This window comes from Mastomys coucha, unplaced genomic scaffold, assembly GCF_008632895.1.
Source record: "Mastomys coucha isolate ucsf_1 unplaced genomic scaffold, UCSF_Mcou_1 pScaffold21, whole genome shotgun sequence".
In the NCBI taxonomy this organism is placed as follows: Eukaryota; Metazoa; Chordata; class Mammalia; order Rodentia; family Muridae; genus Mastomys; species Mastomys coucha.
The window spans coordinates 100,897,277-100,924,665 of record NW_022196904.1 but is presented as its reverse complement, the minus strand read 5'-3'; the positions used below and the strand labels follow the sequence as shown (position 1 = coordinate 100,924,665).

The 27,389-nt window shown below is 40.3% G+C and overlaps 1 protein-coding gene across 4 annotated transcripts in view; it reads right to left on the bottom strand.

Moving 5' to 3' along the window:
* Usp47 (ubiquitin specific peptidase 47) overlaps nt 1–27,389 on the bottom strand; it is an 86,296-nt gene that overhangs the window by 2,382 nt on the left and 56,525 nt on the right. For all 4 annotated transcript variants that reach the window (XM_031387891.1, XM_031387889.1, XM_031387888.1 and 1 more), the window contains 16 exons: nt 26,776–26,907; nt 26,178–26,254; nt 25,355–25,410; nt 22,328–22,440; nt 21,333–21,437; nt 20,478–20,685; nt 18,864–18,979; nt 16,807–16,926; nt 13,237–14,014; nt 7,022–7,197; nt 6,630–6,710; nt 5,065–5,180; nt 4,663–4,781; nt 2,205–2,335; nt 657–704; nt 438–568 (listed from right to left, as the gene is read on the bottom strand). In XM_031387891.1, the coding sequence (XP_031243751.1) occupies nt 438–568; nt 657–704; nt 2,205–2,335; nt 4,663–4,781; nt 5,065–5,180; nt 6,630–6,710; nt 7,022–7,197; nt 13,237–14,014; nt 16,807–16,926; nt 18,864–18,979; nt 20,478–20,685; nt 21,333–21,437; nt 22,328–22,440; nt 25,355–25,410; nt 26,178–26,254; nt 26,776–26,907 (2,507 nt within the window). The remainder of the gene's footprint in view (nt 1–437; nt 569–656; nt 705–2,204; nt 2,336–4,662; nt 4,782–5,064; nt 5,181–6,629; nt 6,711–7,021; nt 7,198–13,236; nt 14,015–16,806; nt 16,927–18,863; nt 18,980–20,477; nt 20,686–21,332; nt 21,438–22,327; nt 22,441–25,354; nt 25,411–26,177; nt 26,255–26,775; nt 26,908–27,389) is intronic.

Below are 27,389 nucleotides of genomic sequence, written 5' to 3'. Positions count from 1 at the left end.
TTACGTACATGAACACAATGTGACTTCAGAGTTTGGGTACGTGAACACAATATATAGGGTTTTTTTTTGAGTACGTGTGATAGGAATTGGAATGTCTGTGTACTCTGCTCCTTGACCAATAAAATCTATTGTGAAAGTAAAAGAAAAAAAAAAGATAGGGGCTCATGTAGCCCAGGCTGGTCTCAAATCTATCCATAGCAGATACTGGTTCTGAACCCTGATCCTCTTGCCTCTACTTCTCTGTTGCTGGGGTTACAGGTGTGTGGTAGCACTCGGTGTTCTTTTTCCTAATTTAACTAAGGTACACCAAGCTTCAAGCTGTGATGTGCAGCATTCACTGCATTTCTACTGCTCAGTGCTGCTGTGTCAAAGGCACTATACAGATGCAATACCACAAATACATTAGCACTAGCAACAACAAAATCACTGTACTTTACCTATAAAATATGACGGCACCATCATCACAAATATAAAGAGGCCAAACGTTCAGGGTAGAGACTTTAGGATTCCAGTCCAAATCTTGATGAATATCAAGGACAGAAATATCACAGGGGAAGGTTCCCCTACCCTGAGGAGAGAAAGAATGGCTGTATGAGTCACACCTTGAGCCACAGCTACGGTACACCAGCACTGGGATGCAAACACTGGGGCTTTACCTTGGCAAATTCAATGTCTTCCAAAGGAATCCCACTGATTTCACTTAGCTAGGAAAAAAAAAGTCACAGGTAAGCTATTTAAAAATAATTTTCTCAAGAAGTTATTTTCCTTTTCTACTGAAACAAAATTAACAGGATTTAAAACTAATATATTTGATATTCAAAACTTAGAGGCAGATGGTGAAATCTACTTCTCTGCCCACCTTGTAAACTCATGGTCTAGAACATGCTAGCACACGTCTTCCAGACCCAACTCTGTAATTATCACATTCATAATTTCTAAAAGCACAAAGTTCTACTCTGAGCTATGTCTACACTCACTGCACATGGCCAATGTGGAAACATAGAATCCAGAGTAATCTCATGGATCTTATTAACAGCACCTAGACAACACCTGTCACTCTGAAAACTTACCAGAGCGATACAGTCCTGCCCATTGTCCCCAAAACTGGACAAATCAATTTTCTAAGTTTCTGATTTTCTAAATCCTCACCAAGTCAAGAGCTCAAAAGGAGGTTTTCCTTTGCCTTTTTCTTCTATAAATTGCCTGCTTACATCCTCTGCCTACCTTAAGATTAAGCTGCTTATGTTCTTTGTTAAGACAGTGGCTGCTTTTAAACAAGGGGCACTAGTTAAGTGTAGCATATGCCTTTGATCTCAATCCTGAGAAACACAGGCCAGAAATTTCTATGAGTTCAAGGCCAGTCTGGTCTACAGAGTAAGACCCCATCTCAAGCAAACCAATCCCCTACCACAGAGGCATCATGTTCCATACAAGTTTCAAATACTTTTTTGTCTTTCTTGTCTTCTAGCTATGTTTGTAAGCTCACAATTATTAGTTGAAGGTCACATGGAACATTTAAGTTTTTATGTGGTGTATTCTTTTTCTGGTTTTTAGCATCATGATCAGAAGTATTTTTCTCCAAATATTTAAGAAGCATTTTCCTTTATTTCATATATAAATATATTTAGAATTATTTGGGGAATTAAACCCAGGGCCTTGCACATGCCAGGCAATTGAAACTGAGTTACTTCTTCAGTGTGGGAACTTCAGGCATGCACTATGAGAATTAAAAGTTTTTAAAAATGCCCACTGAAGTAGTACCACTGATGGAGAGAGCAACCCTCCCTCCCCTAGATACCTTCATTACTGTAAAATGCAAAGCACATTCATTCTCTATACTACCCCTTTTAAGAGCCAACCATGCCCAAGTCTGTTTAGCTTCTGTGACCAGATGCTACAAGGTATGTTCAGAGTAGTAGGGCCCAGGACCCCTCCCTATTCAATTCTCTTTCCTTTGTTTATTTGGCCATACAGCAGTTTAGTAGCTTCTAGCTAATCTTAAATACTTAGGACAAAGTTGGCAAATGAAAAGTGAAGGTTCTCCTCTAGACAAATGAAACAAAGTAATTTCAAAACATAAGGAGCTCCAAGTGACCCTAGTGGTATAAAGTATGTCAGAGACCAAGAAGACTCATGCCTTCAGTGGCTGGTATTACTTCCTAGATAACACAGAAAGACATGTATTGCCTCATAAATGAACTTACCTTCTCTCGAAGTTCATCAACACTATTGCTCTCCAACACAAGCTCCTGGAAGGGATCCAATTTCATTTCTGCAGGCCTCCAACGTCTTGTTAAGATGGCCAGCTGTGACATGGACTTCATTTTCTCCACACCTAAGAACACCCAGGGTTAGACCCTGCAGTCTGTTTCCTCTAGAGGCTTATAATCTTACTTTTCCTGTAATTCCTAACTAGACAAAAAAAATTTACAAATTTTATTTGTGTGTGTGTGTGTGTGTGTGTGTGTGTGTGTGCCCGTGAGCACGTGTAGGTGCTCATGGAGGCCAGAAGGTATTGGACTCTATTAAAGCTGAAATTGCAAAAGGTTGTTGAGTTGCCTGATGTGAATGCTGGGAATTAAACTCATGTCCTTGAAAGAGCAGCAAGAGCTTTTAACCACTGAGCTATTTCTTCAGTCACTTTAAAAAATTTGTGTATTTATGTGAATGGGTGTTTTGCCTACATGTGTATCTGTGTAACACATGCATGTTTAGTGTCCTTGGAGATGAGAGGAGAACGTTAGATGGAACTGGAGTTATGGATGGTTGAGAGGTACTTATGTTAATGCTAGGAACAGAACTTGGGTCCTCTGCAAGAGCAGCCAGTACACTTAACTGCTGAGCCACGCCTGCAGTCCCTGTTCTTTCTTTTAAATAAGCAGGTGCACACACAACCCTCAACTAGACAACTCTCCCTAGCCACCACCTGGCCATCCCATCAGTGTCCCTAACTGACTGCTTTCCCAGTCACTCTCCCCTTTAGGTTTTAAGCTGCTCCTTCAGTGCCAGCAGCACCCATTCCAATCTAAACTACTATCAAGCCATCTTCATAATATTTTCCTTATTGACCCAAACTAACATCAATTCATCTTTCATTGAATCTAAAACTCAGAGGCTCTTCAAAATCTACCCGTCATTCACCTCTCTGGTACATACAAGCAATTTCCACTGTGCTACTAGTCTCTTAGCAACTAGCAACTTAAAAGTGATACACCTGCAGGTCCATTCCTCTCGACTCACCATGTGGGGGGGCAGTTTCTAGCTTATTCATGTTTATAGCACCAGACACTAGCAGCATCTGGCAAATTATGGCTGAATAAATGCTGCTGGGATTTAATCACACGACTCATTTCTTACCCATTTATTTTGATGCTAAAATGTATACAGACATGATACAAGGAAGGCATCTACTATGTGATGCCACATCCTGTGACACTGGCCTATTTCTGTGACCTTCATGATCCTGTCTCAGTCTGCTCAGACATGTTATTCTCTCAGGCCCCAGACATCCTAAGAATACCTGCATGCAGCACTTGCCTGGTGCTCTGGTAGTTCTTTGCTTCCTCAGTTAACATGTAAAGTAATTGGAAGGGTACTTTGTTAAATTTAAGCTATTTTAGATTAGTAACAGCCAGTAAGAAGGAATACTGAATACTCTAAGAACTATCATGATCCTATTTTCTGGATTGTAGACACAGGCAGAGCTAACTGTTTACTTCAATGTGACTCCCAGACGCCAACTCTCCATCTATCACTCCTGAAGAGTGTTTAGTTGGTCCCAGTGCTGAAAGGCAAAGTGGGCTTGTGTTGGACATAGGTGTTGCTCCAGGTCACTGTCATGGGCCCAGCTGCTTGCTCTAAAAGACATGGAGCCCAAGTTTCAAATGACTCAGAATGTAGCCTTATTATAGTTACGGAATCAAATTAAAATAAGGTCATTAGGGTGGACCTCAATTCAAGATGACTAGTGTACTTCACAAAGGGGGAAAAGTTTGGCTACAAACAAGCCCACATGGAGACCACAATGTGGAGACGAAAACAAAGTTGGGGTATGCTATCTAGCTACAAGCCAAAAGTAGCTCACCAAGCAGAAGGTACACCTCCTCCCTAAGATCAAGAAGGAAACAGATCCACTAACACCTTGGCCTCTAACCTCAGTAAAGACTGAACTTCTGCCATTACACTCTCCTGCCTGCCGGTACACTCTGAAGGGTCAGTGCCCAGGTCACTAACACAGCTGCTCTCAACACCTGAGACACTTTCAACAGCGTATTCTCAACATAAATAGGGGATAATTATAAAGAAAATAACAAGAATGTTTCAGAAAACACCAACAGAATTTCCTGAAAAAATGAAAAACATCCAACTTTTAAATTACAATTTTTATGTAAGAGAAAATGAGAGAACAGAAGAAATATCAGAAGGGAAAAGATAGGAGATATCCTCTAAATATAATGCAAACAGTTATTTTAGGGACAAGGAAAGAAAGAGTCTGAGGGACCGAGCAAAAAACATGTCAGTCCACAGAGCCACAACCTGAGGCAACCAGGACAGCACTACGGTGCTGCACAAGGCACTTGTCACAACTCAACTTGGGATCAAGGCTCCCATTAGCTCTATGGTCTCTCTAATTGATATTTCTCCATAAAACAATGACAATACCATCAAGAACTTCCAGGAAAACTTCCCAGTTACTGGAAATATTAATATCTTCTTCATAAATATGATAATCCAAAAAGACAGTGCCAGGATTCTTCCATGTTTTCTTCCTTAGACGAAACCTAAAATAAAATAATACATTGAAAACTGCTATAATTTGAAGTATTTAACTAAAATAGTTATATTAAGTGACACTCAAAATCAACTGTTCAAGGTACAAAAATAATGATTAGTCATTATGATTTAGGGGAAGTGATGCAGAAACACAACCTCTTAGACATCACATTCTGTATTCTTAGGGAAAGGGGAAGTCTAGCATGGCTGCTTAATGCTCCCAACCCTTGGCTCCACAGTGGGAGAAAGGCATAGCAACATGAAAGCAGTTGGCACTGGGGCCCCACTTACCTGTCGATGCTGAGGTCTAAGCCACACTGCTCCCTGAGTTGAGGAATCAGCTCCTCTTTCGATTGCCGCACAGTCATGCCTTTAGCAAATACAGCGTCTAGCAGAAACTTGCATGGCTAGCAATGTAAACACATGATTAGGACTTGTGCCACAGTGAAGCAAGGGTTAGGAAGAGATATTATTTGTGCTGGGTAGTGCGACAAGGAGGGCCTGAGATTGAGAATCGGTCTCCTTGTTCCCAGTATTAATTCTGTAATTTATAAGCTCAGTGGATGTGAGCAGCCTTGCTTAATGGCCTATGCCTCAGCTTTCTCATCTATAAACTGGGGACAATAGCTTCCTTTCAGAGTTATCATGATGATTAACTAGGATAATGCATTCATATTTGTAATACAACTATGATTATTTTGAAAGTAAAATGTACATTTCCATGGATTACAATAAAATATGCACTCAATCTCCAACATATAATAAAAGAAACGTGTGTGAAAATAGGTGATTGATAAAAAATTGTTCAATTAATAAAGGCATTGTATAAAAGTTCAAAGCTTTCATATTTGTCTAGCACTCTATATGGTATGTATGAGCATCTCGGAAAGTATATTTCGTATACTTTGAGCAATTAGGCCCAACTCTTATGCATGAGGTAAACTGAAATATTCTGATTCCTTCCTAAAGCAGCCTGCTCAGAGCCTTTATCCAGCATTTGAACTGTGTGAGCTTGAGCACATTACTTAACTTCTCTGTGCTGGTTCTTCATCTAGAGACTGGAAATACTAAACAGGACTTACACCAGAGGTAACTGATGGGGTTTAACTGAGTCTTTGCAGGAAGTGATATCATAGAACACACTACAGCGATGCCTCTAAACCCATGATGACCTTGGACACAGAAGGCACTCAGGTGAGCTGCTACTGCCTTGTAGTGTAGTGTCATTCTTCCCAGAAAGCAACCATGCGTTTCCTTTTCAATGTAGAAACCCCCTGCTTACTCCAGCAGCGTGACAACACACCACAGGGTTAATTCATGGATGCCTGTTTTGTAAATATGACCTTACTGGGTACACTGGCTGGTTTTGTGTTAACTTTATACAAGCTTGAGTCATCAGAGAAGGAGCTTCAGTTAAGGGAATTCCTCCATAAGGTCTAACTGTAAAGTATTTTCTCAATTAGTGATCAATGAAGGAGGGCCCAGCCCACTGTGGGTAGTACTACCCCTGGGCTGGTGTTCCTGGGTTCTACAAGCAGGCTCAGCAAGCCATGGGGAGAAAGCCTGTAAGCAGCATCCCTCCACAGCCTCTGTATTAGCTCCTGTCTCCAGGTTCCTGCCCTATTTGAGTTCCTGTCCTGACTTCCTTTGATAATTAAGAGCAATGTGGAAGTGTAAGCCAAAGAAACCCTTTCCTCCCCAACTTGTTTTTTGGTCATGGTGTTTTGCTGCAGCAACAGAAACCCTAACTAAGACACTGGGATACAGGTTACCTTTGTACTATCCTAGCAGAAGTGAGTACTGCAGAAGAGATGAACGACTAGAAGCCATCACTACTACCTTTCTGTGTTACTCACCTCTTGCTCATTGACTAAGAGCTGGCACACTTTAACTCTGTACTCTCCCTTCTTCAGTGCTCTCCCCAGTCGGATTGTGATCTATAAATCAAGAATATTCTTTGAGATGAACTACCTCAGCAGAGCAACCTAAGCTCACTCTGTTGTTAGCTTCTGTTTTCCCCATCCTCTATCTCATGGGCTCCTGGAGAACAGGTGCACCTTCACCCCTGACTCCACATAGTTCACATTTAACCAGCTTGTTGGATAAACAAGCAAAAGACAATGTAAACAACCCAGTGGCTGCCAGCCTCCCATCCTGGGGGCTTCCTACCTCTTCACTGAAAGGACTACAAGGTGCTCTCAAACCCATTCTTAAATGGACTAATTCTACAAGGGTTATTGCAATCAACCTTATTGTCATCTGAAAATGATGAAAGGGTCTCATTCAACCGGACGGTCTCAAACTCTTGATTGCTGGTGTACACTCGAAAAACCTTGAAGTGAGAGGAGAGGACTCCAACAAAGGGCTCTAAATGCTGTTTGAAAGCTGCCAGGGTGATTCTCTTATCAACATGCACCATCAACCCTAAGTATAAAAACCAAACAAAACAGGAACAAAAATGTGAAAGCAGTCCCTTGAGTGTTAAAGTAAAACAGACCACATTTTTTATACTGTCAACAGGAAAAGGTCTCTCTTCTTTTGGCTAGATTTTGACATAATAAACACTGAATAAGACAGCAAAACAAAATATAAACAACCCAGGTGCAGACTGAGGACTTGATAGGAGTAATCTACCAAACTTCTAGTGTAGTGGTTCTCAACCTTCCCAAAGCTGTGACCCTTTGATACAGTTCCTCATGTTGTGGTGACCCCCAACCATAAAATTATTTAATTGCTACTTCATAACTGTAATTTTGCTGCTGTTATAGATCATAATGGAAATATCTATATTTTCTAGTGGTCTTGGGCAACTCCTGTGAAGGGTCATCTGACTATCCCTACAGGTTGAGAACTACTGTTCTAGGGTGACTCTTAAAACACAAATGTTTCCACTTCACCCAGTACTAGTTCTGGTCCTCTGCTCATTAGCCACAAGAAGCAGGGAGCCACTGGCTTCCATCCTCATTTTGCATAGGGAAAATTTAGGTGAAAGCACAGCAGCATAGTGTTGTGTGTGTGAACGCAATGAGCTCACACATTTAGGAAGCTTTTAGCACAGATCTACAGCCAGATCTATAGCAGCTGTATCAAAATCTGTTAGCAATATTGTCTGGAATAATTCTGGGATTTCTACTTGGAATACCTTTGGACTAGCATACTGCGATGGATATTTATAATGGGGTTGACTGTAGCTGGACTGTATGTAAATGATGCGTTGTTCTCACCGCTCCCAGGCTTAAACTGAAACTTTCTTGGCATGGTGATAGGATTATCTCTTGTAAACTTTTTTGGAGACAGGTCTATGTAGCCCTGGCTGACCTGGGATTCAAGTACTCTGCTTCAATGCTGAGATTAAAGGTGTGTGCCACCATGTCTGGCCAATAAGTTATTTTCTGTATTTCTTCCTGATGCTTACCTCCTTCAGCCCTCTGTGCCTTGTAAGAATGCATCTAGCTATCCTGGTCTCCACAGTCTGGAACAAGTGGTTGCAGGCCTAACTTCTCTGTCTTTTTCTCTTGTAATAAGGTAAGAAATCCAAGAGTAGCCTTGCAGACAGGCTGCCCCTTCAACAGCACTAAGGCTCCCTTTTTAGGCTTCCTTTCAACTTTACAAAAGGCCATAAATACCATGGTTTATATTATCAGGCCAGCTGAACTGGCTGGATGATACATTCTGAGTATTTTTTTCAAGAGAATTAATCTTCATTGACTACTTTCCTGGTCATAAAACAGGTATCAGTGAACATACAAAGTATAAACTAGGAATAAATATGGACAGTGATGAGCTTGGTTTTACTATGCAACATTTGAGGCAGTTTTTAAATTTTTTTAACTGCCCAGAATTCTAACTTTTAAGTGTTAAGGGATGTCCCCAGTTGTTAATCATATGGGAAACAAATTTACATTTGTACTCTTCATCAAGACACTGAAGATACTGAAGGAGGTGTGTATGGAAAGTGGCTGGAAATCAAAAGCTGAGGGCTTGTAAGCAAGGATCCAGTCTGAGCCTCAGTTCTCCCACAGGATCCTAGGAGCCAACAAAGACTTGAATATCATTTGGTTCCTTTCCTAGCTCCCAGGAGACTCAACTGTTGGTTACTGATCTAATCTAGTCTGGAGCTAAGCACCAGGTGGTCTGAGGTTCCGTTCTGTAGCCTGAGACCAGACTTCTTTGTATTTACAGCTTCAGCAAAGACTCACTCACTGTCGTGGTTGAAACTGTTTTAGAGATGACCACCACACCTCTTTCTTTCCGCTTATAAAAACCACAGAAAGGAAGCTTACAAGAGAAAAAGACAGATTCAGTCTCCTTATAACACAACTTCAACTATTTTTAGGATACCTAAATTATAGGAAAACATTTCAAAGCACGTGTACTAAGTCCATTATTTGACTTCCTTCTTCATTCCTAAGTTCTACAGACTACAACGAGGTCACACCAGGACAAGGTTACACCAGGATGTCAGTTTTGGTGGTTTTGTTTTTTTGTTTTCAACAGAAAAACAAAACCACCCTTTCCCTAGGTCAGGCTATTCTTGGGATATGGAATTCGTGGTCTGCTAGATCTGAGCACTACATCACTGTGAGCAGGCCAAACTGACATTGGTAACTAGATGGTGGCTAGTGGAATCCTAGGAGCACAACTTAACTAGGAATTGTCCCCAGACAACTGAACCTGTTTGAACTAGGTATATCCCCAGAGGAAACAGGTTTCACACAGCTGCTGAGAGGACTACATGAATCCATGCACACAGCTAATGTGCCTTTTGAGGGGGCCCTGGATGGAGACTTAAGCACTAGTATAACACCCTTCCGTTACCATTTTATCTACAAGTCTACACTTTTACACTTGAGTTTCTTTCTTTCTTTTTTTAAAGAACTATTTATTTATTTTATGTATATGAGTACACTGTAGCTGTCTTTAGATACACTAGAAGAGAGTGTCAGATCTCATTGCAGATGGTTGTAAGCCACTATGTTGTTGCTGGGAATTGAACTCAGGACCTCTGGAAGAGCTGTCAGTGCTCTTAACCACTGAGCCATCTCTACAGCCCTTTACCTGAGTTTCTATTAAGACAATACAGTGTCAAAGGATTCTAGTGTTAGTTATAGCTCATTAGTTAAAAATATATATCAATGCACTTCTATTACTGATTACTTTCATTTAAAAAACAGAACTTTTCATTTTCAGACTGTTTTTTCCTTTCTTTTTAGTAAACACTTTCCCATTTATTGGCTTCTCTCTGTATATATAAGGGGACATAGAGTGTATGTGGAGATCAGAGGGCAACTTGTAGGAGTTGGTTCTTTCCTTCCACCATTGGGCCCCGGGGGATCAAACACAGGTCATCAAGGCTCAGCAGGAATCATTTTTACCTGATGGGCTATTTCACTGGGCCAAATTTCCTCTGTGTGTGTGTGTGTATGTACACGTGTGCAAGTCAGCATGTACATGTATGCTGCCCGCTTGTGGAGGCCAGAGAGCACTCTCGGGTACTGCTCCTTTGGAACCCATTCTCTTGGTTTTGAGACAGAACTTCTCATTGGAGCTAGCTAAGTAGTCTGTCTGTCTTCTCCAAGAGCCCTAGGGATCTCCCTGTTTTTGTCTCCCCAGAGCAGGGACTACAAGTGCAAGTTTATGCCACTATGCCTGTATGTTTGTTCGTACATAGGTTTTGGGAGATGAACTCAGGTCTTCATGTTTACAAGGCAAGCACTTTACTGATAGGGTGCCTCTCCTCATTTCTACTTCTAATAGTTATATAGGGCCTGGCACCTAGGGGTTCTTTTCCAAAGGTAAAGGAACCATGCACATTCAATTAGAAGCCTTACAGGGATTGGAAAGTTGGCTCAGCAGTTAAGAGGCCTGCTGCTCTTGCAGAGGATCAGTTCCCATGTAGGGCAGCTCGCAACCACCTGTAATTCCAGTTTCAGGTTAATCTGATTTCCACTTCTGGACTCCTCAGACACCCTGACACCCTGACACCCTGACACACACACACACACACACACACACCATAAGTTAAAAAAAAATCTTTAAAAAAAAAAGAAGCCTTATACTTTGTGGCAGTCATGCTGCTCACTGTATAGATGTTACATATGTATGTTCTTTTGCCTGCCCTCCATCTTCTGTGAGCTTCAGCTCTCTAATCTGTCAAATGGATTGCTTTAGTAATTTGGAGACACTTGGAGATAGAAGATTTTGAAAACTAAAACCATAAGGGGAGTATTAATATATGCGTTGTTTGTGTTTTTTTTTTTTTGAGTCTCACTATGTAGCTAAGGATGGCCTATAACTCCTTGAGATCTTCCTGCCTCTGGCCCCTCAGTGCTGGGATAAGAGGCCCATGTCACCAAGCTAGGCTAATACACAATTTGCTAAAGAGTAATGCTAATAAGCATTTCACTTTCAGCTACCTCTTTTTCATACTTGGGAAAAGAAGTGGATCTTGACTCTAGCTTTCTTGTTAACTGTCTGGGTAGCTCTAGCCAGTGGTTTTGTAAAAGCCCTTCCCAAAAGTTCTTTTTACATCTCATATAGCTCTACATTGTGGGTATTATCTGTTGTTATTGCCTAGCTTAAATGCTTACACTGACAAATCTCTCTCTCTTTTTTGTTTTTTCAATATAGGGTCTCCCTGTGTAACACCCTGGCTACCCTGAACTCGCTCTGTAGACCAGGTTGGCTTCCAGCTCACAGAGATCCTGCCTGCCTCTGTCTCCTGAATGATGGTATTAAAGGCTTATGTCACAATGTCCCAGCTATGAATCTCTTCCTTTTATTTTTTGAGATCTGTAACATTCAGAACTCTAGTTTGTTTCTTACTTACTATCAAATTAACAAAATTAAATTAGCAAAGTAAAAGGATTGGAATACAGCTCAATGGTAAAGCACTGAGTTACATTCCTAGCCAGGGGGAAAAAAATCCAAAAACCAAAAAAAAAAAAAAAAAAAAAAAAAAAAAAAAAAAAAAAAAAAAGACCCAGGTAGCAAATGAACACGCACCCTCAAACCCTCTTTCTTTTGCCTTGCATATGGATATTTAAAGGATGGGACACAGAAAAGAGATATACATTTTTTTTTTTTCCTGTAAACTGAGTAACAAATTTTTTGAAGTTATTCAACCAACACAGCTTACTGCCACTGTTCTTGGCTACTCTTTATAACTTGATACTAAGATCCTATTGTTAAATATACCACATATTTGAGTTATAGGACATGGAGAAATCAAGCTGGTACCAATCTGGAAGTTTCTTCTCTGTTGGCTAACTTTTAAAATGCTGGAAGGTTCTATGGATGCTACTGGGGAGAAAAATAATCAGTTGTTTTACCCAGCTGGCAAACTTGGTAAGCTACAATAAGGACAGGTCTGGCAAGCGTTGCCCAGGTGCTACAGCAGCATATATTAATGGGAATAACTACTTTCTGATTAGACTGCTCCACATGACAGATCTCATGTTTAGGACCATTAACTGGTGCGAAACCCAGTTGCTGACTAGGTCACAGGGCCTAAGGGACTATCACTCTACTAAATGGACATAAACTTCTCCCTATGTACTTATAACTTTATACTCAGAGTAGTAGCATCTCTCAACCCTCACCAGAGAAGATTCTTTGTGCAATAGATGGCAATTTAGAGAACCACAACTGGTCTCTTTATGAGAATGAAGGACTATGTCCCATGTCTCCTTTTTCCCTTCATTTGCCTTTAAATGGGACAGCTACATCACATACTCTCTCCAAGGCTCAGGAACACTGCAGAAGAGGGGGTGTTAAAATTCTAAGAGCCAGAGGCAGTTGATGTTTGTAGTAAAACATAAAACAGTATTTGCCAGATGTGACAAGGCCATTGCACACATGAACTCACAGTGGTTGTAACTGCATGCACAAGACCTGTACAAGATCAAGACAGTCAAAATCCCAGCACAGGGATTCACAGTCCCAACCCTAGTTGAAGAGCTACTGACAACTGATATCTGCTAGAGAAAGAAGAATCAAGTTTTCTTAAGAGATGTAGCCCCTGAGAGGCTACTGATTCCAGAAGACGGCCCTATACACATGCACATATAGTGACAGCACTAAGTGAACTCAATGGATTTAAACATAGCACATAAACTTGGTAGGGAAAAGTGGTGGTGGTGGTGGGGACAGGGAATGAATTGGAGGAGAGGCAATAAGGGGTGGATTTGATCAAAACACAATAATATGCATATTTAAACTTCTCAAACAAAAATAAAACCTTTAAAGTACTTGGCTTCTTAAGTAGTGAGAGTATATATTACGTTAAAAGTATTCCTTGGCATTCTTACCATAGACTTCCCTAATATTGGATACTCTTGTACTTAACTTGATGCAATTACTGTCTAGAGTACTGCACTGCAAATGAAAGAAAACTAAATTATCTCAATGCTGAAGTAAGAAACACTGGCACTGTTTCAAAGAGGCTTCCTCTCAAGTACATACATTTGTGTCCTTCCCCAGAGCCTTCGTCCGCAGTGTAGGGGTCAGCTTTGAAGTACATGTACTGCATGTCCCCCCTGCTCTTGCCACTCTCGTCATATTCACTGTCAGTCCCAGAGTCTTCTTCAGCTGTGTCCCATGTCTCTTTTTTCCCTTCGTTTGCCTTAGTTCTTCTACTACTTGTGATACTGTGAGAGTCGAGTCCATTGGCCAGAGGAATCTGAGTGCTGTCTGCATTGCACAAAGTGTCGCTGCTGTGACTGGAGCTAAGAATATCACTGTCTACTGAACTTGTACTCCGGTCATTATTCACATCTGAGTCTGAGCGTTCTTCAGACTGAAAGTGTTCTGGGTCAGAAGTCTGAATGTGCTGTTCAAGTTCTCGATTATCCACAGAGGTGGAAGAGCCCCTCTCATTGAGAGGGGATTCAATATTTTCAAAGTCACTTGTCTCAGTGCTTTTGCTGCTGTCTCCGTTGTCCCCATCCTGCTGCTGCTGCAATGACAAGCTTTTGAGTTTTTCAGTGCTTTCTTCTAGAATAGCATCCACAGACTTTAAATTCCCTGCAGGTCCTTTGACTCTTTCACAATCATCGTCCACATTACCAGAATCACCTCCAGCTTTCTGGTATGCTGTCCTTTTCGAATAAGATCCTGGAGATTGTTCAGGCAGCAAAACAAATAACCGGATTGTATTTGCATGTCGATCCAGGAGTTTCCACAAGTGGGAGTCTGTGAAGGCTGCCTGGTGATCCACTGTCTCAGAGCTTTCAACAAACACCTAAACAGTAAATGAGAGAGTTACATTCTGTAGTATGTTAGTAGCATTCTTATTCTTCATAAACATATCTTACTAATAAAAGGCAGTATCCAGCATGTTATAAAATCTGTGACATTGTGCGTAAATTTGCCCAGGCATGGTGATACACACCCAACCAATTTCAGTAGTTGGAAAATAGAGGCAGGATAATTGTCATAGGCTAGCCTGGACTATGTAATGAGTTCAAGGCCAGCTAAGGGCAAATACAAGACACTGTATCTAACAAACAAACAAAGCAAAGCAAAAATTAACCATAGATTTGATAATAATTAAGTGTGTTGTGTTTTGCATAAAAAGCTATTACTATTTAATAAATGTTACAAATTCAGGCTATTATGCATTTAAGGAAAAAAGTGAGAGAAAAGATCATTCTGGTGCTCTTTACCCCAAATTATCATTATTATGGTTTAAATGTTTTATTATGCACAAGAGTGTGTATATGTGTATGGGAGTGTGGCACACATGCAGAGTTCAGAAAAAAACTTGAGGAAGTCAATTCTCTCTCTGCCATATATGTCCATGGGATCAAATTTAGGTTGTTAGGCTTGGCCACAAGCATCTCTTATCTGCTGAGTGCTCTTGCCAGTCCACAGACTGCATTCTAATAACACACACACACACACACACACACACACACACACACACACACACAGAGAAAATACAGAATTAATAAAATATTAATAAGATTACATGTGTTAAGTACAGATGCACCAAAATGAAGGACTGGAAAGTGTCATAATAGAAGATAGTGAACAAGGAAAAGTCTGGATGAAGCACGACATGAAGCAAGCCATGGTAACAATGGCACACAGAGTAGGCAAATGGGACAAGGGTGGGAGAGTCTCATAAGTACAGCTTTGACTTGGTGTGAAGGACTGTCTTAGCAGGGAACTCAAAGATGGAAATTAGGGAGACAGTGACTGAGGAGAGAGATTCAATCAGGAAGGCTCAGAAAGGCCAGTCAAACCAGAATTTGACAGCTAAAGGAGGGCGGGGAAACAGGAAAGTGCTCCTGGGCAAAGGTCAAAGGAGCAGCAGTGAGGCTGAGTCAAGCAGACTGGATGACTAAGGAAGGAAATGGGGAGGCTGTGTGCACTGAAAGGCTGCTCTAAGACAGGCAGACGAGACTCCAGAGAGCCAAATAACTCTATTAAAAAACGGGGTACAGAGCTAAACAAAGAATTCTCAACTGACGAATACTGAATGGCTGGGAAGTACCTAAAGAAATGTTCAACATCCTTAGTTATCAGGTAAATGTAAATCAAAACAACCCTGAGATTCTACCTCATACCAGTCAGAATGGCTAGGATAAAAAACTCAGGTGACAGCAGATGCTGGAGAGGTTGTGGAGAAAGAGGAACACTACTTCATTGCTGGTGGGACTGCAAGCTAGTACAACCACTCTGGAAATCAGTTTGGTGGTTCCTCAGGAAATTGGACATAGTACTACCAGAGGACCCAGCTATACCGCTCCTGGGCATATACCCAGAACATGTTCCAACATGTAATAAGGACAAATGCTCCACTATGTTCATAGCAGCCTTATTTATAATAGCCAGAAATTGGAAACAACCCAGATGTCCCTCAACAGAGGAATAGATACAGAAAGTGTGGCACATCTACACAATGGAGTACTATTCAGTTATTAAAAACAACAAATTTATGAAATTCTTAGGGAAATGGATGGATCTGGAGAATATCATCCTGAGTGAGGTAACCCAATCACAAAAGAACACACATGGCATGCACTCTCTGATAAGTGGGTATTAGCCCAGAAGATCGATTGGAATATACAAAGTACAGTCCACAAACTACAAGAAACTCAAGAAGAAGGAAGCCAAAGTGTGGATACTTCATTCCTTCTTAAAAGGGGGAACAAAATACCCATGGAAGGAGTTACAGAGTCTAGCTATGGAGCAGAGACTGAAGGAAAGGATAATCCAGAGACTGCTCCACCTGGGTGGGAATCCTTTCCATATTCAATCATCAAATCCAGATACTATTATGGATGCTGGCAAGTGCTGGCTGACAGGAGCCTGATATAGCTGTCTCCTGAGAGGCTCTGACAGTACCTGACTAATACAGAAGTAGAGGCTCACAGCCATCCATTGGACTGAGTACAGGGTCCCCAATGAAGGAGATAGAGAAAGGACCCAAGGAGCTGAAGGGGTTTGCAGCCCCTTAGGATGAACAACAATATGAACTAACTAGTACCCTCAGAGCTCCCAGGGACTAAACCACCAACCAAAGAGTACACATGGTGGGACTAATGGCTCCAGCAGCATATGTAGCAGAGGATGGCCAAGTTGGTCATCAATGGGAGGAGAGGCCCATGGTACTGTGAAAGCTCTATGCCCCAGTGTAGGGGAATGCCAGGGCCAGGAAGCAGGAGAGGGTGGTTTGGTGAGCAGGGGTAGAGGGGAGGGAACAGGGTTTTTTTTTTTCATTTTTTTTTTTTTAATTTAATTTAATTTTATTTTTGGAGGGCAAACTGGGAAAGGAGATATCATGTGACATGTAAATAAAGAAAATATTTAATAAAAAAGAGTATATGTGAAAAAAATGAGCAAGAGCCACTCGTAATAAAACAATAATGGCAATAAAATTTGCAGAATGTTCAAAAAAAAAAAAAAAAAAAAAAAAAAGACAGGCAGATGGGGACAGTACTGGTGGCAGCCAGGATTACAATAAATCCTCAGCTTTTCTCCATTTGTTACCAGCACAGAAGACACAATGGAAAGATAAAGACATACCTTGTTACTTCTGAAGAAGCCCTCAGCCTTCAGGGTCTTGCTGGGCACGTTGAGAAGGCGCAGGTCATTGTAGCAGCGCTCCAGCACTATTCTCATGGAGTCTGCAGGTAAGTGCGTGGCCTGCAATGAGAGTGTCAGTATAGAGTGCTTCCCAAAAGAATTCTACCTGGATTTAGACACTTCAGAAGAGAAGACAGGCTGAGTCCCTCAAAGCTGAGGAGAAAAGGATCCTAGGTGCCAATCCTGATACCCACCTTGAGCCCTCAGAACAACTGTCAGAGGAAAACAATTTTAAGTGGCAATTTAACAATTTTTGGTTACTCAAAGAAAAAATTCTTAGTCATCACTATATTAACTTATGCTATAAACTAGAGCAAAGTAACCCTTTCTAACCTTCAAGGCTTTTGCTTATGACAAACTCTGCTTGCACTTGTTTCTTTCAGCATGTTCCCAGTGAGGGTTATTAGCTTCATCATAGTGGGCTAATATGCTGTCTTGTCTTCTTTTTAATTTTTTTAAATCCAATCTCAGTGTTTATATTTTGCATTGGACTGAATGTTTGCATGTGGCACTTATTTTAATTGTATAGAGCTAGATGATCACCTAGTATGCATGTGTGCACAAGTTGGCCATCAGGTACTTTAACACATTATGATTTGTCTTTTGATGTTGTAACTGGCAACAGTGATTGAAGTCTCTTAGCGGTTATTGCTTAAACACAGTAACAGTCACCAACCCTGAGAGACCTCACAAGATCTCTCAGGCTCTTACTCCTGCTTCTCTCCCTTGCCCTTTGTTCTCCCTCTCTCTCCATTCCTTTCTCCCTCTCTCCACATGGTCATGGCTGGCCCCTACTTCTCTCTGCCTTTCTCTGCCTCTGCTACCCTAACTCCCCTTCCCATGGCCTAAATAAATTCTATTCTATACTAAAAAAAAAAAAGAGAGAGATCTCTCACAACTAGAACACTTACTGATGGTCATGACACCTCTGTTCCACAAGAATTAAAATCCTCAGATATTGAGCTATAAGATAAGGCAGAGGGCTGACAATAGTACTTCGAACTTTTTAAACTTGCAGTCATTGAACAGTAAGAAAGGCTTAAAAACTCTACCTGTGTGTGTGCTAAAGGTACCCAGCATGGAATCCTTGAAAGAGAACAGTCATTTGTCTTACATGGTCCAGTCCACTTGCCCAAAGAGATCCAAATGTTTTCACCATCTCATTCTAACTCAAACATTCAGAATTGGCCTATGTTCTGAGCCACTATTTAATGAATTACTTTCTTCCTGTTAAGTCTGCTTCCCCACCTCACTGTTGCAATTAGCACACATACCACAAAACAAATAAATGCAATTAAAGAAAACATTTTAACTGGGTGTGGTGGTACACACCTTTAATACCAGCACCCAGGAGGTGGAGGCAAGCAGGTATTTTTGAGTTCAAGACTAGTCCGTTCTACATGAGTTTGAGGCCAGCCAGCAGTATACAGTAAGATCCTGCCTACAAAGTAAAATAATAAACACAAACAACTCATTGTACTTCTGTCTTCTTTTGCAACACAGCAACCACAGCCTAGAGGTATCTGCTTCTTGGCCATATGCCTTTCCCTGAATGATTTAAGAGCTTCCTCAGAGCCACCCCAAACCCAGCCTCCATGCACCTTGAACACCAGTTTGGTGTCACTGGACTTCTTTACTACTCTGTAGCACACATCTGATATACCACTACAACATTTATATAAAAAAAACAAAGGACCTATTTACTGCTGTACCAATGAGAGCCCCGTTAGTGTTCAAAGCCCTTCTGTGAAACAAACTGAATTCACACCCGTAGTGTATGCTTCACAGAAACCTAGTTCAAACTATAGTCCTGGTTAATACTACTGCTCTATGCCCCAAAGCTGCTAGTCTGTTTCTTCTACTTGAAGTGTCCCTTCTACTTCAGTTGTGTTCTGCCTATAAATATCACCCCTTTAAGGGAGAACTTCCAACTACCACAGTGATCCATGCATGCAGCAAGAACTCAAAAATGTTCATGGTCTAATTTTACTGCTTACCTTTGAGATCAGCTGTTTGAACTCTGTAACTGTCTGATTTAAATACGCACGCACTGTTACAGGAGCAGCGACAGTCTCTGCCTTCAGATCGACAACATGAACTTTCACCATCACTTCTATCGCATTGAAAAACATAAAAATGTAGCTGGAGGTTAATTTTTTAAAACTGTATTTTGTTGAGTAGTACATTCTAAATGTTTCTAACAGATGGCAAAGAGGGTATACTCTCATTATTCAATATAGTAGGTTTATATTATAGTACATCCATCTAATTTCATTAAAAAGCATTATTTTTGACCTCTGCATTCTGTGTTATATTACACATATTAAAAATACAATCCAGGTGTTCTTGGTCTTCTGCTTAGGATCAAATGTAAAATATATATGCAAAAAGATCCAAATAGAGACCAAATTACAGCACTGAAAGCACACATGGAAGTGGACTGCAAAATAAATACTAATGGGGAAGACAGAGGCATGACTGCTTATAAACAACCCATTAAGCCATTTTGATTTTATTACTCTCCTTAAAAAAACATACTTCAAATCCCATGGAAAATTCTATGCACAAACTAGTGTAGTTTATCTGTTTTTCTTTTCTTTTTAAATCATATTTATAAATAAATTTTAGTCACTTGAAAAAGAAACAGCCACCAAGCATTCCATTTAGCAGTTATTTTGTTTTACTGTCAATTCTCAATTTTCCCCTTATGCTGCCCACTTAAATGACAAAATAGTCTAAGATCTCAATGATTAATGAATAATAGAAATGACTCCTTAAGTATTAATATACATCATCATATTTAAAGTCTGTTTAAAACTTTTTTTATATTTATTTATTTTGCATTGAGGGGTTACATCACACATACACACACATGAGAGAACACTTGTGGGAGTTGGTTCTCTCCTTCTATGAGTCATCTTGATGGCCTCGTCATGTTCTAGAAATTGGTTTTATTACTGATTCATATAATTCTTTTTAATACCCCATTTAGAAAAATTTCTTAAAGGGACACTATACAAAGTGCAGAGTCTGGCTAATTCAAGCAACACCAAGGTCTTAGAAATGAGAGGCAGGCAGGTTTCCTGGGAGATGAGGATACTTCATATACTTTGGACAGCAGAATTGTACAAAGCAAGGAAGTGTATGGCTTCCATAAGGAACAGGAGAAGGAAGGGGGAAGAGGGGAAGAGGGAAAGATGGTGGCAGAAATACCCTTGGGAGCTGAACTGATCACTAAGGCATTTTACATCATCCAACAGGCACTCTACATTAAAGAAGGGAACCCTACTGAAGACTGAGAGGTGTTTTCTGGTTGCTGTTGTTTATTGTTTAAATTTTGTGCATAGACAAGGTCTTAAAAACATGTTCATTTGAACTTAGGATGTACCCATCTCAGTCTCCCCACTCTCCCCACAGCATGTGCCAACAAGCCCAACAAAAAAAAAAAAGCTGGAACTTATCTTCAAATTCATTGCTAACTACTTCTCAACCTGTCAAAACTAAACACACTTTAAGAACATATAAAAAATTTAAATCATTTGCTTCTATGAACAAAATATTTGATCACAATAATTTAAAGTCCATTATAACTTGAGTATAAAATTGCTTACCTCCAGGTTTGTAAGACTGAAAAATTTGATCAGGCTTTCTTGTCTCCAACAGCAGATCAAACATGTAAGTGGACTTGACTCCTCCTAGAAGCAGCCCCATTGGCGTGTCTTCTTCTCCCTCATACGATCGTTCCAGGTAATCATGAAACTCATCATATTTTACCAGGCGACAGCAATCCAGGGGAATCACATCTTCTAAATCCATCATCTAGCAAAACATAATCCCCCACAAAATAAAAACAGATTTTTTTTTTTTTTTTTTTTTGAGAAAGAACCACATGTAACCCAGGCTGGCCCTGAATTCACTATGCAAAAGAAGATGACCTTGAACACTTGATTTTCTTGCCTCCACCTCTCAAACACTGATTACAGGGTATGAGCAGCCATGACTGGCTTAAATATATTTAATTACCACTTTTCATTATTCCTAAAATAACATAAACTATACAATGATACAGCTGTGTTCTTATCATGTTTACAGTTGTAGGATAAATTATCTCAACTTATTACTGATTTATGACATCTAAACAATAATAAAAGAATTGCAAATCACCATAAAAAATTTCCTAATGGATTATAAATTCCATGAGGCCAAGACCATGTCTTCCCTCTGTTATCTCATACAGAAGGTACTCAATAGATACCTGGTAAATAAACAGAAAGCACAAATAAATGTGTTTCTAATTCTAATTTCAGGATTCAGAAGGCTGACTAGTTTTCAAAATCTGAGTATAGTCCAAAGAGCAGTTGGAGGATGAAGATTAACAGTTAACATTCAAGGTACTTAAACCATCTATTTCAACTATAAAGCTTTGGTGCTATCAAAATTAAAGTCCAACCCTCTATTAAACATACCTTATAAGCCATTTCTACTGCTTCCTTTAATGTCTTATCCTTATGAACCTCCAACTTGTTTTCCATCATTACTTGCTTCACAGGATGTAAACAAAATAATTTTATCTACAAAACAGAAAATACCATCATCAATTCACTGGGTCAAGTGTCACAAGCTGAATCCTTTGGCAGGCAGCACTTTTCTTCATTGTCAAAACAATGTAATTAAAAAGCAAAAAACATAGTTGGGACTATTCTTTCTTACTGTCTGTATTTGTAACTAATTGACAGTGATTGAGTCTTATGTCTTAAAAAAACTCAAAACATTACTTTCAACAACCATATAATTGTATGTAAGCAATTTTTTTACTTATACTCTTTTTTTTTTTCTTTTCTAATTTGGAAAACACTGATTAATATATTTCTACTCACAATATAGTATCTGTAAGAATTTCACAAGGTTATCTCTCTAAGAGACATTATCTCCAAGAATATTAAGTTTTGAATAAACTTAAAAAAATTAATGTGCACAGGTGCTTTGCTTGTGTGTATGTCTGTCTGTACCATGTGTGTGCCTGGTGCCCTTGAAGGCCAGAAAGGATGTTGGACTCTTTGAAACTGCAGTTACAGGTAGTTGTGAACTGTAATGTGGGTTCTGGGAATTGAACCCAGGTCCTCTAGAGGAGCAGCCAGTGCTTTTAAGTTCTGAGCATGTCCCCAGTCCTGTGTAAGACTTACGACAGAACAGTAAGGGCAGAAGGTTAGTAACTGAAGCTTGCCTCCATTTCTATGTTTCCCAGAGAAACACAGAAACAGGACATGGGAATGCCTGTCTCAAACTGCTGCAGAAACACTGACTACCCACCACATAACCAGGCTTCAGTATCAAATCATGCTTCTCCTGTGGTAAAGCCACACTACCAAATGACCACAGAACTGACTTGAGTTATCCTGAGAATGACAGCAGTCAGAAGAGCAAACCTGAGCACTTTTTACTCACAAACATGGAATCAAACCTTGCATGTGTTGCGTTCAATTTCTCGTTGCCTCTTTTCCTGTTCTTCTAATTCTCTCTCCTTCTGCACCAGGTTCTTAATGTGTTCTGGGTACTCGTCCACTTCTAGAAATTCTAGGAACATAAAACAGTGTCCCTCAGAGCAGTTCCTGTACACTTTTTGTTATACTGTGCTTCCTCTCAGTGTGGAGCAGAGACATTCTTTCAGGCAATAGTGAAGAGGTAGTGAGACCATATTCAGATCTAGTAAATGGCTCAAATCCTAGAACCCAACAAGATGCCAAAATTTTAAGAAGTCTTGGAAACTTAAAGTCATTTTTTATTTCAAATTGTGCCCCCACCAAGGAACTCTGTGATCTTGGGCAACTTTCCTTCAGACCTCAACTCCTTAAGCTTATTAAAAGCACCTGGCCTTGGGAGATGACCACACAGGTGCAGATACAGCCCCATGCCATGCATCGTATCTGGCTGATGATGTGCCACACATGTCAGATGACCATGGAACTTCCTGCTGCCCACAGACCTTACAGCCATCATGATGTCCTACAGAGGATGAACTGATTGTAATTTACTATGCTGACAGTCATGTGAGAGCATAGCACATATGTGATGTTCAACCCATTGTATCTGATAATAACATGTGAGTTCCTGGATTATACATTTCTTATCTTATACCTTTTATAATTTTTATTTTTGTATATGCATACATATGAGTACACATGTGTGCCTGTTCATGTATGTGAAATTGCACATGTACAGGTGTCCAGCCACATATTGTGCATGTTTATAGAAGGCAGGTGGCAACCGCTGGGTCACTCCTCAGACACCAACCACCACCGGGTCTCTCACTGGCCTCTAATTCATTGAGTAGACTAGCTGGCTGGTGTATGAGAACTAGGGAACTATTGATCTTCACCCGGCAATGCCAGGATTACAAATGCTCTCCACCACACCGGGCTTTTCCTAATGTGGGTTCTGGAGATAGAACTCAAGAGACTGGGCTGCCTCTAAAGCTCTGACCACTGTTTTTCATGTCATTCTACTAGCAAAAAGAATTGTTATAGTAAAACAGGCTGTTCTGTTAATGGTAACAACAAACAACAACAACAACAACAAGCACCTGGCCCAAAAGTTATTGCCTAGAATGTAATGCAAATGAGTAAATGTTACTTCTGAAATTGTTACTACACTCTGATAGCATTGCTAACTTCTCCTTCCCCCTCAATGCAGCCCTCCAGCTGCCTTCTAACCAAAGAAGGCAGAGACCCAGAACTGGTAACTCCACAGTTTCAGGTGACTTAAAAGCATATTCAAAACAATATGAAATTCAGGACACTTGAATAAAGCTAATGACTGTTTGATTTTTAAGGAGAACAATGACTATCAGTATTATCCATCAATAGGACCGGTAAAGAGTAAAAATGCATAACTCCCGCCCCCCTTCCCTTTTTCCCTTACTGCTGTATTAACACCTTCCTGCAATCAACTAGCTAAAAAGTATTCCCAATCTGGTAACACAGTGCCCCCTGGTGTTCACCACAGAACTAGAGTGGAGGGGTTGAAGCACTGCACCATCTAGGGCAAGGTCCACAGGATACATGGATTACAACCCTGGCTTTGCCTCTAAGCAAAACTACTACAGGTCCAGAAATATACACTGGTAAGTCCACAATCTAACTTCTATTCATGAAAATGAGAACAAAAAAATGTAATGGTTGAAATAGATATATGAGCACATCTGTTACTAAAAATAAATATGCTGAGATCAAAGTTAGTGATTATATTTTTGGATTATAAAAATATAACTCATCATCTGTGTATGTGTCTAGATACAAACATACACACATCCTAATATGTCTGCAACACTGTGAATCAGTAAGAATTAGCAAGGATCCGCCCCCCCAACTAAAAAATTTAAAGTAACAACAGTCAAAAACATAAAGAAAAGGACAAGCACACTTTACACTAAGGATTATTTTGGGAGGCCAGTGGGCGGCTTTGAAGATTCTGGGCATTGAAATCAGGCCATAGGATTGACTTGGCAATAGCATCTTATACCAGTTGAGCCATCTTGCTGCCCACCCTGAGTTTCTTTTTTGATTTTTCGAGACAGGGTTTCTCTGTGTAGTCCTGGCTGTCCTGGAACTCACTCTGTAGACCAGGCTGGCCTCGAACTCAGAAATCCACCTGCCTCTGCCTCCTAAGCGCTGGGATTAAAGGCGTGCACTACTACCGCCCGGCTCACCCTGAGTTTCTTAATAAAACAAAAATATTTTTTTACTAGACTCACAAAAGTTTATTTGATTTTTAAATAAAGAGAGATACTTAACTTTATTAAACAATTTCTGCAGTACTTTAGGCCATCTGGAGTCCTCTCAAACTATGTAGATACTAACAGAACCCCAAAAGCTTGAACTAAAACAAGCATACTGGCTATGCTGCAAGACCCTAAAGTGTGCTTTCATTCATGTATTACAACCCTACAAGGTGTCAACACTTCCAGTCTACAAATCTGCAAAGACTCAGAAAAGTCAAGTAATTGCTCTAGAACACACAGTTGGTGAACTGTGACGCTGCACAGGATATAAGCTTACTTAAAGTAGTACCTCGTCTGTTTAACGAGCCTTTGTGTGTGGGTGTGGGTGTGCTTGTGTGTGACTGCATACCTGCCTGTGTACTAGTTACCAGAACTCTGGGACTTATGAATGTTAACTAAGAACTCTACCACTGAGTTATGGCCTCAGCTTCTTTAGAATTACCATTTTTGAGACTGAGTCCTGTACATTGTCAGCAGGCTTCAGGATTGTAAGCCTTAGCCTTCTAAGGAACAAGCACATACCACTATGCTCAGATCTACGGAGTTTTGTAAAATGTTTTTAATCACTTAGTATTACTTCATAACAGTGCTCTTACTTCACTTTCCCAGGCATAACAAAATTCTTAGGTGTTAACTTTTCTATCACCTAAAAGTTATTACCTATGTTTTCAAGACCTGCAAAGAAGATTACTTTATCATGGGCTAACATACTTGCATTTCTTGTTGGATCCTTTAGTCTGTATATCAGCATATATGCATTTGTTGAGCTAGGAGAAATAAAACAAAGATTAGCAGGTCCTCTAAAGTAGATAGTAGCTTCCATTTATAAGCACCAAATCTTTATTTGAAATATAATCATACCACCATTCACAGACACATTAACATTAAAGCATTCCAGAAAGAAAGGAACCCCCCCCCCTTTTTTTGTCATTAATGGCACACATATGAAAAGGTTAAAACATTCCTTTAGGTAACATGATGAAGTTATAAAGAAGGCTGTGTGTCCCAATGCCTACTACTACAGCTAAGTCAGGGATGGGCAAACTGGAAAGAACTAAGGGGAAAAAACAAACAAACAAACAAAAACTCTTAGTCTTGCTGATTGGTGGTGGCACACACCTTTAATTCCAGCACTCAGGAGGCAGAGGCAGGCAGATCTATGTAAGTTCAAGGCCAGCCTGGTCTACAGAGAGGGTTCCAGGACAGCCAAGGCTATATAGAGAAATCCTGCCTCAAAAAAACCAAACCACACCACACCAAATCACAACATACCAAACCAAACCAAACCAAACCAAACCAAACCAGACCAGACCAGACCAGACCAAACCAAATCAAACCTAACCCAATCCTCATTCTTTGTAGGCCAGATGGTCTGTGATGCAATTCAAGCTATGTTACAGTGGGAAAGCATCAGCCAAAACCGATAACCATGGCTTGTAGTCTGCTGACCCTGGGGTCAGGCTTTTTAGTAAGACCCATAGAGAAGCTCACGGTACTCCAGTGAGTCCACACTGAAGTCTGTGCCAGTGCTTACCTTGCAAAAGCACTGGAGTAGTAGCCTCTGCTTCCTGAAGACCCACCATGTGTCTTCTTAATGTCTTCTTGTGTTATCTAAAAAGTTGTAATGTTACTTTTTTTGTTAAAAACCAATAACACAATTACACTAATGTTATGATGTAAAAATGTAACCTAATAGTTCCCCTGGCCCTGAGACAGGTTCTTAATCTGTAGCCTGGATTGGGTTTGAACAATCCTGTCTCAACTTTCCCAGTGCTAGAAACTGCAGGGGTGAACCACTAAGCCCAACTTTAATCCAACCTTTTAGTCTCTAAGTTAGATGTGTCATGACATTTCCGTGAAGGACCACCACACTGATAATTCAGAGTTTATGAGTGGCTGCTCTGTCCTAGCCCCACATCAATCACAAGGAGTACATAAGGAAGGGTGAGGGCTAAGAGGAAAGGGGTAGTCTATTTTAGAAACATGTAGCAAGCTCTAACAAAGCAGAACAAGGACACTACTAACAATGAAAGGCTGGCTCAATGGGAACTTCAGACACACCACCATAGGTATCTAGGCTCTGAATAAACCCCCCTGCCACTGAGTTAACTTCTCCACTTCAGGAGCCTTACCCTGCTCACATGTTGGTCATTGAAACTGTACCACTGATCGTCACTGAAAGACTTTATGCAAGCATAATAGTGTCCTCCAGCAGCACTCCCTGAATGCACCATCACTGAGAAGAGCTCATACATCAGGGAGTTCTAAAGAGAGAAGAAAAAGTTTGGAAGAGAAGGCTATAATAAACTATTACTTGAAACTATTTCCTGTAGATGCAGAGTAACATAACATGGCAGCTTTCTTCTGTAAGGTAACTTGCCTCTTAGGTAACATTAAAATGGTTTTTGTAAGTCACCAAAAACCTTATTTGTATGTGACACTTTCATCCTCCATATTTGTATTATGATATCTTGTGATCTTTGGACTATATCTGTCTATAAACACATGCTTGATTATTTATGAAAAATAATAGTCTGCAATTTTGTGAAGTGTACTAAATAGAAGGCTGTTTTAATATGCACAGTCAAGATCAAGAAATTATCAGCCAGGCAGTGATAGTACACACTGCCTTTCATCCCAGCATTTGGGAGGCAGAGGCAGGTGGATCTCTGAGTTTGAGGTCATATTGGTCTACAGAGTGAGTTCCAGGATAGCCAAGGTTAAATAGAGAAACCCTGTCTCAAAA